Source organism: Paramisgurnus dabryanus, chromosome 4, assembly GCF_030506205.2.
Source record: "Paramisgurnus dabryanus chromosome 4, PD_genome_1.1, whole genome shotgun sequence".
In the NCBI taxonomy this organism is placed as follows: Eukaryota; Metazoa; Chordata; class Actinopteri; order Cypriniformes; family Cobitidae; genus Paramisgurnus; species Paramisgurnus dabryanus.
In genome coordinates, this window is record NC_133340.1 from 21,820,355 (window position 1) to 21,837,223 (window position 16,869).

Sequence of the window (16,869 nt, forward strand, 5' to 3'; positions counted from 1 at the left end):
TAAACAATAAAGAGTACAAAGTACAAAAGTCACAGTATAAACATTATATAAATATAACATTTGTATAAACTGTGACATAAACATTTATAAAAAGCATGTAACAATGTTTAGTATTTTTGTTAATTTTTTTAAAGGAGGCCTTCCAATTCGTCCCTCATAGGTGAATGACGTCAAAACACTTCAAACTCAATGAGCTTTTAAAAAAAAAAAAAAAATGGAACAACTAGTCAAATAAAAGATTTGTGAAATATAATGATGACTTTTTCTGTAATACCACTGATGCATAACGTTTATGTAAATTTATATATATATATATATATATATATATATATATAAATAATAGGGAAATAATATATATATATATATATATATATATATATATATATATATATATATATATATAAATATATATATATATAATAAAAAATAATATATATTATTTTTCTTTATCTTATCGTGTTTATTTATCCTTTCTGTTTTCTTATTTTATTTGTGAAACTTTACATGGATTAACTATGTACTTTTATTCTTGCAGAGGTTTTTTTCTGTTTATTCTGTTTATGTTGTTTGAAGCATAAAAAGCACTGCCCGTTTTTTATTTTAATTATTTAAAAACAAATGAGGATCTGCATGTTATTTTCTTCCATTCACTCTTTAAAATCGCTTTATTGTCGCTGTGTCGCAGTTATGATAATAAAAACTCGATCTGAATGTCAAATGCGCCTCACACAATAAGCGCGCGCGCCTCTTATGCCGGAGGAGTGACTGACAGAAGTGGGCGTGGCGTATAGGCGGGGCTTCCTGTTGGAGCAAACACGCGGTTCCGTGTGCGTTTCATTCTGTCCGCGGAGGCCTTTAAACTACGCCCACATCATTTCGCCCCGCTTTTAGCACACAGCCACACACCCCAACCCACGGGAACCGAACGGACCTCTGTCACGCAATATCTTCAATCGCATCTCATACGGGTCATGACGCTGGAAGCGATCCGGTACCGGTCCGGGTCTCTGCAGATCCTCAACCAGCTGCTGCTGCCGCACGAGACCGTGTTCGATGAGATCCGCTCGGTGCGGGACGGATACGAGGCCATCAAGAGTATGAAGGTAAGACGGGCCCGACGAAACCTCTGTCCGGTTCGGTGCGCGCGCGTTCGTCGCTGCGCTGCGCTGCAAAAACGCAACGCGTCGATGCCGAGCGGAGGCTCCTTTGTGTCAAACCCGTGCAGGGGGTCGCGCTTTTGTTCGCGTTATCTGCCTGATGTGCGTTTGATGTTAATTCCGGTAACGTTATACTGTAATGCAATAATCAGTACCGTTAATTGAACGCCTGCGGATCTATTGGAGTGATGCTGCACGGCATTTAACTCTGTGAAGTGTCTGCTGTTTTATGTTTTTCACGCGCGTCCTGCTGTCGGTTCTGGTCGTTGCGTCGCGTCTTGAACGCGTTCGGACGCAACGCGACCGAATGGGACTGAACGCTTTCACTGCTAACAATTTGCAATAAAGTTCCATTTGTTAACATACAAATGTTCCATTGGTCACTAAATAAACAATACACAGCTTTAATTAATCTTTGTTAATGGTCATTTCCACATTAACGAAAATATTTACAAAACAAAAGTTGTATGTGTTAACATTAGTCATTAATACTTTAGTTGATTCTGATTGGTCAATTGCGAGGCCTGTTATTCTGCCATAATAGACTAAAATGAACAAACAATAAATCCTATTAGTAAAAGCTGTTATAGCTGTATCGCCTATAGGGCATGGGTCTTCAACCCTGTTCCTGGAAGGCACCTATCCTGTAGACTTAACACACCTCAACCTGCTAATCAAGTTGTTCAGGGCTACCTAAAAATTAGAGGCAGGTGTGTTGGAACGAAAATATTCAGGACAGGTGCCCTCCAGGAACAGTGTTGGAGACCCCTGTTATAGACCAATGCTTTATTATAAAGGAACCTTACTGTAAAGTGTTGATGTTATTATATATGATGTTTTGGAAATGCAGTGCTTTTGACTTGAGACACTTACAAAACATTCATGTTTACATGATTAAACCGAACCTTATCAGTGAACAACATTTATTTCCCAAAACGTTGTTTTAAGGTATTGAATAAGAATAATGAAAAAGAACAATCCTGGAATGTTAGGAAATTGTACTTCCAGAACAGAAACACTTAATAACTGTATGATGGTCAGTGACATGCATGCACATTATTGTATCCAGTGGCATTATGTACTATAAAAATAACGCATATTTATTACACTTTATTCAGTAAAACCTATTAAGTTTGAATACATTTTTAGTATTTTTTTTTTTTAAATAAATGCTATTTTTTTGGTAACTTGTAAAATAGCAGGTGGGTCAACTGTCTTTAGAAATGATAAGTTTAGGACAACTGCTCAAATCCCTTTGTGTGCATCAATCGACCTCCGCCGCTGCTGTAGTTGTCGCTGTCCAGTTCTGTCATATACGACCATTTGGCCAATGTCTCAGAAGTAAGCAGGAGTGAGAAAATGGCAATTTAAAAAAAAAAATCCCTGCAGCTTTCGACGTGTGGAAGCACTTTGGCTTGAAAAAAGGAAAAAAAAGTTAGCTCTATTTTTTTGCATTTTTGATATGAAAAAAGAAGTATTGCAATGTATCGCAACGTGCGTATTGTACCGTATCACGATACATTGAATCATGGGCCATGTATCGCGATGTGTATTTTATAGTGAGGCCCTTGCCAATACCCAGTATTGTAAAAATTCAAAATAAGATACTTTGGCTTTATTTCACGCTCTCAACCTTTCCGATATACAAATTTCACATATATTAGTAGTGGTTGGGATGTTCTACCCTGATATTAAAGTACAATCATGGGACTTTTATTAAGAAGTTAACAAGTATAAACAGTAAACATAATATTACATCATCCAGTGAACGTAAAATACTTAAAAACTGAAAAAAAATCGCCACTTTAATGTAATGCGTAGGCAGGTACATTTTCTGTGTCAGGTGGTACAACCAGTGTAAAACTAGAAAAAGTACTATTTTATCGTACACATTTTAATTGTATTTAAAAAGTATATTCATGAATTTGGTATCACAGGCAAAAACTTATACCAGCATCCAAGTAGCAGTTTGTTAAATGTAAATTCATTGCAGAGGTCAGGTGGTGTTACCAGAAAGTCAAAGGGTGCAACTGCTATGAATGCCCATAAGAAATAAAAAAATATTAGGCAAAATAATTGTAATAAGATAATAATTTAGCTATAATATTGGTTTAATAAATGCAAGCTGAGGTTTTTTATAATTGTATGCCTTTTTTAAAAATATATAATTCCCAGATGTTAGTTTTATGGTAAAGTTGTTTTATACTTAGTTTCAAAATACTATTAGGATTATAATTTTAAATGCCACCATCTAATAAACAACATATCAGCATGACACAGGCAGCGCATTAAAACGTATCTAGCAAATAGACTAGGCATGGGTCGGTTACCAGTTTTTAGGTATACCGAGGTTTTAAACATTCAAGGTTTCAAAACCACTAAAATGTTCTGTGATGATACCATCTCCAAGGTATGAGCTGTGTTTATACAAAATTCATTAAATCCTTAAGTCATTTGATTGATTTGATGTTTACATTTAATATACATTATGAAAATAAAATATTGGTTGTACCACCTAGCATTTTTTTTTTTTTGAATGGGGATGTTAATACTTTTTAATAATATTTTTGAAATTAAAATAAAATACATTTTGTTCAACAAACAAAACTTTTTAAGCACATTGTTTCCGACTCAAAAATACAAAAATTCCATTTTAGGAGCTTGTTTTGTCATTCAGATCTACAAGACTGACCCTGACATCATAAAGGTGTTGATACAATTTTGTAAGCTCTAATTTTCTTTCTCCGACCATCCTAGTCCTGATTAATCCGGTGCATATTTAATATTTCGGGGTGGTGGTCTTCCGGCTGCGACGTCTGCGCCTCATTAATAGTCGTTACTGCAAATATCTTGCATGCATTATTGATCAATCTGGGATTCAGGAGTCTTGGTCCTGTGCCAGATGCTGTCACTGTCGTGAGCGCTTTACTAATGGACAGGAAATGACAATCACGCTGAACCTCAACCACTTCACGTCGACCCAAGAGACACAGCGATCTCATTCATCTGAAGAAAACATGGTTAACCAAGAGTCATTTAGGTAATGAGAGATATATGAAGGAATGTAGATGTCAGATTGGTGAGTTAAGGTGATGTCATCCTATTTTTAGATGCCACTGTGACATCATAATTACTTTAGTTGGTTTGTGAACGAAATGATGTCATAATGCGTATGAGTATGAATCACCTCATCTCCCTGTTTATCATTTATACAGATATTGTAATACAAACATAATTTCACTGAAAATAAACATGTGAATTCAATAGAGACTACATCCATCCAATACAAGCCATACATTTTTATCAGTATGCATGTTCCCTGGGTTCGAACCTTTTAGCTTTTGCGCTGCTAGTTCAATGCTCTACCACTGAGCTATACATGAGCACATGGTTATAAGCTGTGGAATGGATGAGTTTCAAAGCGCTCGAGTAAACCTCCATGCAGATTTAAAATAATTTTCTGGGTTCGTCACATATTAAGCTCTATCATCTGTGTCTTGCCGTCCATTAGCACTGAAAGTAATTTCAGCTTGTCTCAGAAATTACTGTTGAAGCGAGGCAAGATTACCAGAGGGTTTAAAAGCTGAAACGTCCTTAGATAAATTTCCTCCTAACTGTGTGTTCATTATTGGAGCTGTAAAGTTGAGTTTTGAACTGTAAATTCATACAAAACATTACGATACACTGAAGTATTAAGTTTCAACATCTCCATCCGGTTGAGCTGGTTTATGACATTAACACATGTGTACGCATCTATTTAAGCAGATGACCTTTAGGAGTGGTAAATAAATGAAAAATCTTTCATGCCCTGCCGTTCAGACTCTGTCACGTGACCTTTCACCCCGCAGGTGCGCGGCGCTCCTGCTATCGCCATCGTGGGGTGCCTGAGCCTTGCAGTGGAGCTGCGGGCTGGCGCCGGGGGTGACGACCTCGTTTCCTTTATCAGGGACTCTCTGTGTCACCTGACGTCCGCTCGACCTACGGCGGTCAACATGGGTCGAGCCGCCCGCGAGCTGATGGAGTTCACAGAGAACGAGAGCATGGAGAAAAACACAGAACAACTGAGAGAGAGGTGAGATAAAGGAGAGAAAATGAACGAAATGTGTTCGGACTAGGCCTGCAAAACGATTAATCGCAACTAATCGTTTGCAGAATAAAAGTTTTGTTTATATCATATATGTGTGCTGTGTATAATAATTATGTATACATAAATACACGCATGTATAATTTAAAGAAAAAAAATATATATATTTTAATAATTATATATAATATAAATTATACCTCAATTAGTGCTAGGAAAAGATTAGTCGCGATTAATCGCATACAAAATAAAAGTGCATTTTTGCCCTAATATATGTGTCTGTACTGTGAGTATTTATTATGTATATTTAAACACACACACATACATATATACATTTCAGAACATTTTTATTAATATCCATTTTTATTGTTATAAATATATAGAATGTATAAAAATATAAATAATATATATAGACATGTAAATGTTTTTTAAATACATACATGAATGTGTGTGTATTTATATATACATAATAATTACGCACAGCGCACACTCATATATTATGCAAAAAATCACTTTTATTTTGTATGCGATTAATCGCGATTAATCTTTTCCCAGCACTAACATAAATATAAAAATGTATATACACATGTAAATATTTCTTAAACATATAATTGTATCTGTGTGTATTTATATATATATACATAATTATTATGCACAGTACGCACACATAATGTTAATAAATATGTTAATAATTAATAATGAATAACAAAAACGTTATACTTATTCTTCAAACAATTAGTCGCGATTAATCGTTTTGCAACCCAAATTCGGACACTTAATAAACACTTGGAAAATGAATGGTTGTCTTTGCATTAGATACAAAAATATTCAAGGAAGTGGCTTTGATGTGAAAGACAAAATAAACACATCGTCTTTTGAAAACATTGCATTGCTTTGATATATTTAGCTAATGCAGTGGCGTTAAAAAGGTTTGTAATGAAGTGTAAATATGTTAATACTTTTTCAACAATATTTATCTTCAAATATTCCAAAAATATGTGCAGTATTTGTTACAAAGTTTGTTAATTTTATCTTTTGGCCACGCCCTTGCTACAGTGTGATTGGCTGGATTGAGGAGATGCTGGAGCGAGACGTGAACGACAACAAAAAAATCGGGAATTACGGCGCCCAGCACATCCTGTCGGGAGTTCCACGAGATTCCGTTACAGTCCTCACACACTGTAACACCGGAAGTCTGGCTACGGCAGGATACGGCACAGCTCTCGGTTCGTGTATATGCTATTATAAGTTTTGACAGATAGCATAAATTAGTGTTGTAATTGTTGCATTCAGTTTTAACCTGGAAGATGAAACAATGAACCATTTCTATGACTGTCTAATAAAGTAAAAAATCTTGGCACAGGAAAAGAGTCTGTAGGTCACCAATATCATCCATCTTCGTTTGTGTGTGTGTTGCAGGAGTGGTACGGTCGCTGCACGCACTCGGTCGCTTGAAGCGTTTGTACTGCACAGAAACAAGGCCTTACAATCAAGGGGCCAGACTCACGGCATACGAAGCCGTCGCGGAGGGATTCCCCGCCACCCTCATCACAGACAGCATGGCTGCGCTCGCCATGAGGGAAAAGGGAATCACGGGTAACCCAGTGTGTTTGGTTTCATTTCTTATTTATTAGAGCGTGTGTTCGTCATGTTAACTTTGGTTTGTGTTCAGCTGTCGTTGTCGGAGCAGACAGGGTCGTTGCCAACGGCGACACGGCGAACAAAGTGGGCACGTATCAGCTGGCTATCGCCGCTAAGCATCACGGGGTACCGTTTTATGTGGCGGCGCCCAGCACGTCCTGTGATTTGAGTTTGGAGAGCGGTCGTGACATCGTGATCGAAGAACGTCCACCCGAGGAACTCACCAGCATCAATGGAGTTCCTGTAGCAGCACCCGGTAAGAAACGATGGGCGAATTTCAATCGGATGTTAGCAACGCCATGAAGCAGGATGTTTCGGGGGTGGTAGGGTAATTGTGTCTCATAATGTGGCATTTGGAAAGCTATTTGGCAAATGAAGGACAACAACATCAATTTCATATTTAAACAATGGCGCCCCCTTGCCGCGATTCCTTCCAAGGGCACTAAAACATAATTTGGACTTCGCCCCATGTGTGTACAGTCCAACATCAGCTTTGCTGTGTGGCGAGTTAATAACACAATATTAGCCGGTTAAAGGATTACTCCACTTTCATAAAAAAATCAGATAATTTTATCACCCCCATGTCTTCCAAAATGTTTATGCCTCTCTGAGGAATGCATTCTACAGGTTTTTTTTGCATATAGTGGATTTTATAATGCAGTTTAAAATTGCAGCTTCAAACTGCTTTAAACCCTGTGTTTACAACCCTGTCCCTGGAGGGCACCAGACCTGCACATTTCAGTTCCAACCCTAATCCAAGACACCTGAACCTGCTAATCAAGTTGTTCAGGGCTACCTAAAAATTAGAGGGAGGTGTGTTGGAGTAGGGTTGAAACTAAAATATGCAGGACAGAGGCCCTCCAGGAACAACGTTGGAGACCCATGCTCTAAAAACGAACTAGCAAAACTGTTGTCATTTCTGCCAAAAAAAATAAGTACTGTTTAACCACAACTTCTCGTCTTGCACTAGCCTTGTAATGTGCCAACTAGAGATGGGAGAAACGAAGCTTTTCAAAGCTTTGAATCAATTGAACCAATTGCTTTGCAAATTGATTCAGTTTTTCAAAGCGTTCAAAACACCATACGCTGGCGACACCTGCTGGTCAAAATAGTGTAAACGCAACAAGATCTGTCCAAACATTTTACACTTTTACAAAATAATAGCAAGACTTTTCTAAAAAATGTGTTTTTATGACAAATAAATTATTTAGCTTAATAAAGCCATATTTAAAAGTGTTTTTTAGATTTATTTATACAAACTTACTTTCCCCTTTTAATTATGCACATGTTTGTCATTAAATCTCTCTAAAAACAAAAAGTAAGCAAAATGGTAGCGTTATTAGTCAGAAGGATGGATTTTTTATGAACTTGCATTATAAAACTGTCCCGAGTTCACCTAATCATATTAGACATGTGATCAACTCCCCCTAGTTTCGAAATGTTTAGAAACAGTTATGACGAAATGAAGCCTTGTTTGCTAAAATCACATGACTCAGTTTGAAACACGCTCTAAAACAATGATTCGAAACAAAAGATTCGTAAATGTTTCAAAGCCTCATGAAGCAGTGCTTCGAAAGCGACCATCACTAGCGCCAACGTGACCTTACATATTAATCGCATCGAAAGGTCACACATGAGGTATTCGAAACTACCGCTCCAGTGTTTACAAGGACCGTTCAGATGTTGTATGTGGAATGACAATAATTAATGTCTGATCCCATTTTTCAAACTTAAGTTAGTGTGTAATGTTGCTGTAAGTGCATCAATAATACCTGTAAAATGATAAAGCTTAAAGTTCACCGCCAAGCGATATATTTTCTTTAACAGATTTCCCCTTTCAAAGCCTACAGCGAATGTCCGGATTGGACTACAGCCCTCTACTTCCCGTTTAAATGACGTCAATAAAACATTTTTTGACTAAACTCCGCCCACAGGAATACGTCAGTCACCAGCTAAGCTCAAACGGCTCTGGCTAAGCTAAGCTGCTGTCGAATCACAACACACTAAACAAACTACACAATCAGAACTCGTTACCTATTTCTGAAGGAGGGACTTCATAGAACAAGGAAGACATCAGCCCGTTTTAGGACGGTGATACTTAATACGAAAAGTCACGCTGGCACGTCACAAAGCTGATGAAAGATGAGAAGTTGTGGTTTAAAAGTAAAATTTTGAAGGGTGCTAGATAAGAATCTTATGCCTAAGTTGGAATTGTTTAGAGCCCTTTGAAGCTGTGTTGAAACTGTAAACAATTGAGGTTCACTATATGGAGAAAAATCTTTATTTATTTTCGACTGAACAAAGAAAGAGATAAACTTGTTGGATAACATGAAGGCGAGTAAATATTAAGTGGAGTAATCCTTTAAGGAGCAGTCACAATAGACTTGCGAATATTTTTCCATCATTACTGCGAATTTGGGCCAGAAGTGGTTTGTCAAAACAAGTATTTTGGCTTTGTCCATTTTTTGCTTTTGATAGAAAGGTCACACTGTGACGCACAGGTTTTCTACTGGTCACACATCTTGACGTTATACAAATTTGCAGGTCAGAGTTCACCAGAATTAAAATTTGTTATGCAGCGAAATATCTTTGCACAAGGTTATATATATATATATATATAGTTTGTTCCAAATTATACGTGGGAATTAATATTATTATTACAAAAAATATTAATAATCTACCATGTTCATTTATAGAAAATCAATTTGCAGTTTGACTCTCTAAATCAGGGGTCCCCAACAGGGTGCCCACAGAGTCTGTGAGGTGCCCGCCAATGCACATTCTATTAATAGTCTCAATTGTAATATTTATTTATTATATTAGCTTGGCTTGGTTTACTTATGTTTACATTTTAAATAGGGCTGTCAAAAGATTAATCGTGATTAATCACATCTAAAATAAAAGTTTGTGTTTACATAACATATGTGTGTGTAGTGTATATAATTAATATTTATATATAAAAACACACACAGTCATGTATATATTTAAGAAAAATTGGTTATATTTATATATAAAATATTTATATTTCTATATAATATAAATTATATAAATGTTTATACAGTATATAAATGCAAATATTTCTTAAATATACACATGAATGTGTGTGTATTTATATATACATAATAATTATACACATTACACACACATATGTTATGTAAACACAAACTTTTATTTTAGATGTGATTAATCACGATTAATCTTTTGACAGCCCTAATTTTAAACAATACTGAAACATATAAACAAGTTAAATAAAATAAAATCAACAAGTAAAACAAAAAAAGTTTTGAGTAAACTATATCAGAAAGTATCCCTCCAGATTGTTTGTCATGACCTTGCTCATGAAAAGGTTGGCGACCCCTGCTCTAAATTTGTTGCATTTTCTAAATTCATCCTCTTGTTAATTTTGGATCTTGTTTGTAAAACTGTAAACATCAGTGTCTTTTCACTTGTTTAAATGTTCAAAGCTTTTTTTTTAAAAAAGGGTGTGAAAGTGAGAAGGACAATAAGTGTGCGTGACTGCAGGGTTTAAGTGTGATTTTAAAAAGAGGAGCTGTTTCTAATTAAACTCTTCTGATATAAGACTGGGGGCGAGCAAGGAGTGATACAACATGCGTGTGAACATGAGAGAGAGAGAGACTAAAGCCTGAAGCATCAGATTAATTAACGCTGGAATTTAATAGCTGCTGTGTCTCAAGGGAGAGACGGCGTTAACCGACTGATCACAAACCAACTCTCACGAACTCTCCCTTCTGACTCATAAGGGAGGATTTGAAACCGTTGGTCCCAGATTATTACAGAAGAACAGTCTTACATGGGAATGTTACAGAACTATTTATCTTTGGTTTATGAAAAAAACTAAAATGTATCAGATAAATTTCTTATAGTAATAGTTTACAGTTCTACTGCCGTTGTTTCATTTTAACTGCACACGACATTCATGACTGTCCAAATTTGCCCCTTAGTGGCACTTCTTTCCACCAACATTTCAAAGAAGCTAATTTCAGTAAAGAATTAATTATTATCCAATTTTTTACATGTACGTGAGGGTACAGTGCGCGTGATGCAGTTTGATCATCAGAAGAGTGCCCGCATACTGTATTTTTTAAACTTCATGTACCAGCCTACTGGAGAATGTATGTAGGAGATGCATTACGTTTTGTCCCAATGGGCATGCGTTGAACATCAGCGTACACGTACGTGTAAAATACACTATACTTTGCAAGGCTGTGCATTCGACCATATGTTCGAGTACACATAAAAAACAGACTACACTTAAAAACATGACCTTTAATTCAACATTAAACAGCTATGTGTATATTTAAAAATATTGGCGAACACCAATATTTTTCGAGAGAGCACATGGAAACCAGATTATAAATAAAAAAACTATATTAAATAATTTATTACTTATAAATAGTCAATCATTTTAAAGAATTGACGTGTTACCGATAATGATAAACAAAAAAATGTTTTGTATAATTTACACATTTTTTAACATCCAAAGTGTGTGAAAATTTTGTTTTCGCAGCCCCTGTCCAACTCTCCATAGGAAATTAATGACTTGCGGTTTATCTTAGTATGATATGTTTTAACCCTTTAGGCATCACCCCACCCTATTGAGTTAAATCTACACTCTTGGAGCTTTCAAACAGTATACATTTTGTCATGATTAGATAAGAATTCACATGCAAAACACTGAAGTAAACGTAGGCGTCCTGCTGGCGGGACAGTGACATTTAGCAGGATATAAATGTTTTGAGGCGCACTCTCTTCATAAATGAATCAATTACTCTCCCTACATAATTTATTTTATAAAACGCTGTTAAAATGTCTATTCTAGAGGCTTAGACCTTTCCAACGATATATAGTTTGTAGTGATAGATTAAAATTTACATCAACAATATTTATTAAAACTTGGATGTCTCGTATATATATTTTTATATATATTTTATATAACACAAGTTGACCGATGTGCTTTACCGTAAAATAAGTAAATACAAAATATATATGTATATATGTATTTATGTATATATGTATAATTTTTTTGCATTTACTTATTTTACGATAAAGCACATTGGTCAACTTGTGTTGTTTTAATTGTGTTTAATGATCGCGCGGTGCTTGTAATAGATAGATAGATAGATAAAAACAACGGAAACAAAAAAAGTCTACAGATTATCAAGCATCAGCCCACACACTGTAAAAAGCAAAAGTTAGATTAACTAAAAAATTCTGTTTGTAACGCATAACATTTTTAAGTTTAAAAAGTTTTTACAGTGCATGACACCTACTGGATCTTAAAATTGAAAGTAACCTAATATGCTAATTATTTCTCCATCTTTCCTCTGCCTTCCTATCCGTGGCTGCAGGTATCGACGTTTGGAATCCATCGTTTGACGTAACCCCTCACCAGCTGATCACAGGCGGCATCATCACCGAGCTCGGCGTGTTCCTGCCGTCCGAACTCCAGGCCGCTCTGACGGGCAGACTCACCGCTCTGTAAGGCCACAGCGCCCCCGCAGGCACGGGTGTATCACTGCACCTTAACCACCTCTCAGCTCTCTCTCATCTCTCTTATGATGTTTTCACCTCATTCTGGTGGAAGCGGCACCTTTAATCACACACAAGCGTCAGCACCGAGGTGTTAACAAGATATACGCACGTTCAGTTCAATGTAACACCTACGACCTGAAGTGGAATAACACCATGTTACACAAATGTACAACCCAGGGATGCTTGTAAACACACACACACACTCACTCACAAACATACACAAACTCTTCTCTCTGTCTGTACAGCTCATGTGACATCATCTCATGTCTTCGTCTGAAATGTTGTGAAACCTCATTTTTTGGGGGTTGGGGTTTTAGCGCTCCCTTTTCCCTTTTAGCTCGTTTTTAATAATATCAGGGTGAATCTCACAAAACATTTCTGGATCGTATTTTACTCCAAAAATTGAGAGCGGACAATAATTTTTAATAATAATTTTGCAAAAAAGTTTTGTAATGAAGATAATAAGCAAAGCTATGGTAACAGTAACTATACTCCTTCTTAAATTCTCATTCCTATAATGTGAAAAAAATATATACATAAGTATTTATGGATATATAGCAGTAATGAATGTAATGTTTGTAATCTATCGTTGTAATGCAGTATTTTTTATTGCAAAATGGTAAAACTTATTAAGGATAATGATTGAGAATATAAAACTTTAAAGTGAAATTTTAGGATAATTTGCTGTTTTAATTGGTGATTATATTAACTTGCATTAACTAAATTCTGAATATAAAATTTTCTGAATGTTATTCATTCATAAAATGACCATTAGCATTGAACATTAAACTAGTACATTTGTTCAAATTCATTACATTTTCCTGTTCTCTTGATTGACAGGATATATCGGAATCGCAACCAAAAAATTGCTTTTTTCCAAATTGCCATTGGTGCATCTCTAATTAAAATATTCATGCAAAATAAAATATAATTCCTTGTTTTTTACTCTTGATTTAAGGTAAAATGTGACCTATGTGTTTCTGTGAGATTCACTCATCAAAGATGGTAAATGGAGTTATTAGGAACATTCATAAAATTCCAAACCTGTCTTGGGTTTAAAACCGTTCCCAAGTGAACAAATTTCCTTTAAAGGTCAGACTCTTGGTTAGTTAGATTAGATGTGTAAATCGATCAAGCTTAGCTCATTTTAAATAAGGGCTGTCCTTGAGTGTACATATGTACAATTTAGCACGTAAACGCCAAATTTATAGGGGAAGCGCCGAACACATTATTGAATCCAAATATGTTATATTAACATTTGGAAGTGTTTCAATTACGTCCAGAGATGTAAGGAGTATGCCACTTTCAATGCAACGTTATATTATTGCATGTCTCACGGGTTATTAAAGTGTTATAAATCATTTTGAAATGGTTGATCTACCTTTAAAGGAAAATTACTTTGATTTCGAAGGAATGTTCCAGGTTCGACTTTCGATCGTAACCTCGGTTCGCAAGAACAAACATAAATCAGTTTAACAGTATTGCACATCCATTATCATATGGAAATGGGACTTTTTTTTGATTTTCCATTTTTGATTGTGTAAACTTGCACATCTCACGCAAACGTTGTTACTTTTATAATGGCCATGACCAGAGTTTGCACAGATGGGGCAATTATTTTGGGCTGGCTATGCTATTCATTGTTTATTGCGTGCACGTTCGTTAGTTGTCGTTGTAGTAAACGGAAAGACAAAATTATTTTTCATGGTACTGGGCATTACACCACTAATAATCCACTCAACCAGACCATTTCTTTAAATATTACATTTTATTTGTATAGCACCTTTCATAGATAAAGCGCAGCTTAAAGTACACAGATCAAAGTAAAATAAAAGTATTTGGGTAGTCGTATTTGATCAACGCGTATAGAAATGGTGCTATGAAGCTAGACGTTAGTCAATACCTCAGAAGATCTCCTCTAATAGTACTTCCACTTTGTTTTGTAGTGTGTGATGTAATTCTGTGTTGTATTTAGTTACACACCACCACAACAACATGCATGATAACACATACACACAATCAAGCCTGGGTGTGCTTTTACATAGCAGCTCATAGAGGGTACATGTGACTGATCTTGGATCAGACCTCTTCCCGACCTCTAACGCTGTGTGTTTGGGTGCAGATCTGATCTGGGATCAGTGCTGTGATATGGTCAGGGCTTCTGCTCCGTGTTACTGAATGTAACCCTCACTGCCTTACGAGACCAGCACAAACACACCGCCCACTGATGTCTGATTGGCTGCCTGAGACGGAGCAACGCCCCATCTCAGAGCTATGCTGCCACCTATGGCTCTTTGAAAGCAACATAGCAACAAGATCATATACATCTATGAAAATAAACAGGATTTATCAAATTCTTAATGTTTCACGCATAATTTTTTTCTGATTAAAGGAATAGTTCACCCCAAAATGAAAATTTGCGTATATTTTACTCCTCTTCAAGCCATCCTATGTGTACATGACTTTTTTCTTAAAGCCAAACACAGTCTGAGTTATGTTAAATAATATCTTGACTCTTTTCAGCTTTATAATGGGATTGGATAGTGCCCCATTCTTAACCTGACCTCACGGCATAGTTTATAAAGTTTGAATTATAAATATTTCCTTACAAAATTCATCGCTTTGCCTCGGAAAACATGTAATAACCGTATGGATTAGTTTATGATGGTTGAGTGCTGTTTTTGTAGCTTTAAAAGTGGGGCACTATCCAATGCCATTAGAAAGCTAACAAGATCTGTTATATAATATAACTCAGACTGTCTTTTGCTGAAAGTTAAAAGTCATGTACACCTAGGATGGCTGGAGGGGGGTAAAATATGAGTAAATTTTTTATTTTGAAATGAACTATTCTTAAAATGTGGGTGATAGCTTCAGATCACACATGGTTTTGAATGGAAATATTTATTTTTATGGTTTAATCTGTCTAAGTGAAGAGATGTAGCATCAAAACACTCGGAGCAGCTGTAAATGTGTCAATTATTTTTCACCATTATAAAATCCTCTTATTTTGTCATAATACAGCTCGGAGAAAAACATCTTTTTGACAGATTAATTTGAATATCGGACTGAAACTATGAATGTGGAAGTATGGAAGAGTCATTCTAAAGAAGTATGCATATGATGTATGCATTAAATGTAGCATTGTTATAGACCATGCGTGTAGTTTTGTAATGTTCTGGAGGTACGAGGTTTTGTTCGACTTCACATCATGTTTTTGTTTTTTGACTCTGTGAGCTGTTGATTTCTTTTATGTATATTTATACACGGTATATCCATAAATTGTGATTCTTGGTGATGAAACTGTTGTTTAAAAGCTTTTATTGAGAGGACCTCTATAGACAGGACAGGCCACTCTGAAAGGTAGAGAATGAATTAATTCTAGTTTTGGATCTAGAAAATTCAAAGATTGCACAGATTCAACTTACAAAAGTATTAAATAATAAAAAGCTAGATTTGTTCAGTCTGGCTTTGAAACACTTAACACGCATGGCATTGCTCGTGTACTATAGACGCTATCTAACAAGTGGCCAGTTTGCAACTAGGCTGTTAAGCCGAAGCTGTGAACTTGCATAGATTATCGGTCATAGTCAGAAAATGATAGCAATAGATTGAGTGTTTTTATTTGACGCCAGACAATCTAAATACGGGAAGATGCATGCATAGACAAAGCTAAAGGCTTCAGATCTGCTTCATAGTTTTAGTTTGCTCATATTTTTTTCATGTGCTTTAGTGTTGTGTGATAAACTTCTCACAACATCTGGTGCCAAAACGACAATGTGACTGTGAGTTTGTGACCGATGGGAAATGTGATGAGTGGACCGATGTCAGTCTGTGAGGACCTCTTTGTGTTTCTGTTCTTACTACTCTGATTGATAATAATCACAACTTGGTTTGATTTTGTATTCTGTGGAAATAGTTGAAGAAAAACTATTAGGCTGGATGTTTTTTATACATATAAATATAATGCTGTATACAACATGCATAAATTGAGATGTCTCTTCCACATCAGAACAATAAACAGAGAGAACCAAAAATTGTCTGTCTTTATTATAGTTAATATCATCTGTTGAGTTGTTGCTCATATCAAATATCAAAACAAATATTTATATGTATTAATGTAATAATACTAAATATTTATTCAGATTTGATGGACGTATCAAACAAGTTGCCACTGAGTTTCTAGTTCAACTGATAGAGCATTGCATTATATATATATTTAATAAAAACAAATATACAATACTTGAACATCCATATCAAGTTTGGGATTTTAAGAAGAAAAAAATAAAATAAATGTACATAAATTTCAGTGCTTCTAAAGCATTATGGGGCATTTCCTGGACAAGGCTTATTCTAGTCCCAGACTAGAATGCATGTTTGAGATGCCTTAATTTTAAAACATCTTGCACTGACTAATTTTAATATATATCGGTGACATTG

At 35.7% G+C, this 16,869-nt stretch overlaps 1 protein-coding gene across 1 annotated transcript; it reads left to right on the top strand.

Annotated features, from left to right (window-relative positions):
* The first annotated feature begins 806 nt into the window (after positions 1-806).
* Positions 807-16,468, top strand: mri1 (methylthioribose-1-phosphate isomerase 1). Its single transcript, XM_065295057.2, has 7 exons — positions 807-1,103; positions 5,006-5,229; positions 6,295-6,464; positions 6,658-6,834; positions 6,911-7,135; positions 12,249-12,378; positions 14,555-16,468. The coding sequence occupies exons 1-7, from the start codon at positions 972-974 to the stop codon at positions 14,577-14,579; spliced, it is 1,083 nt and encodes a 360-aa protein (XP_065151129.1). The 5' UTR covers positions 807-971; the 3' UTR covers positions 14,580-16,468.
* Positions 16,469-16,869: the final 401 nt, after the last annotated feature.

Bases quoted from the DNA above. Each gene is read 5' to 3' on its own strand.
- mri1 (XM_065295057.2), top strand. From the start codon at position 972: ATGACGCTGGAAGCGATCCGGTACCGGTCCGGGTCTCTGCAGATCCTC. The intron at 5,230-6,294 runs GTGAGATAAAGG...CCCTTGCTACAG, and splicing joins ACAGAACAACTGAGAGAGAG to TGTGATTGGCTGGATTGAGG. The intron at 6,835-6,910 runs GTAACCCAGTGT...GTTTGTGTTCAG, and splicing joins GAGGGAAAAGGGAATCACGG to CTGTCGTTGTCGGAGCAGAC.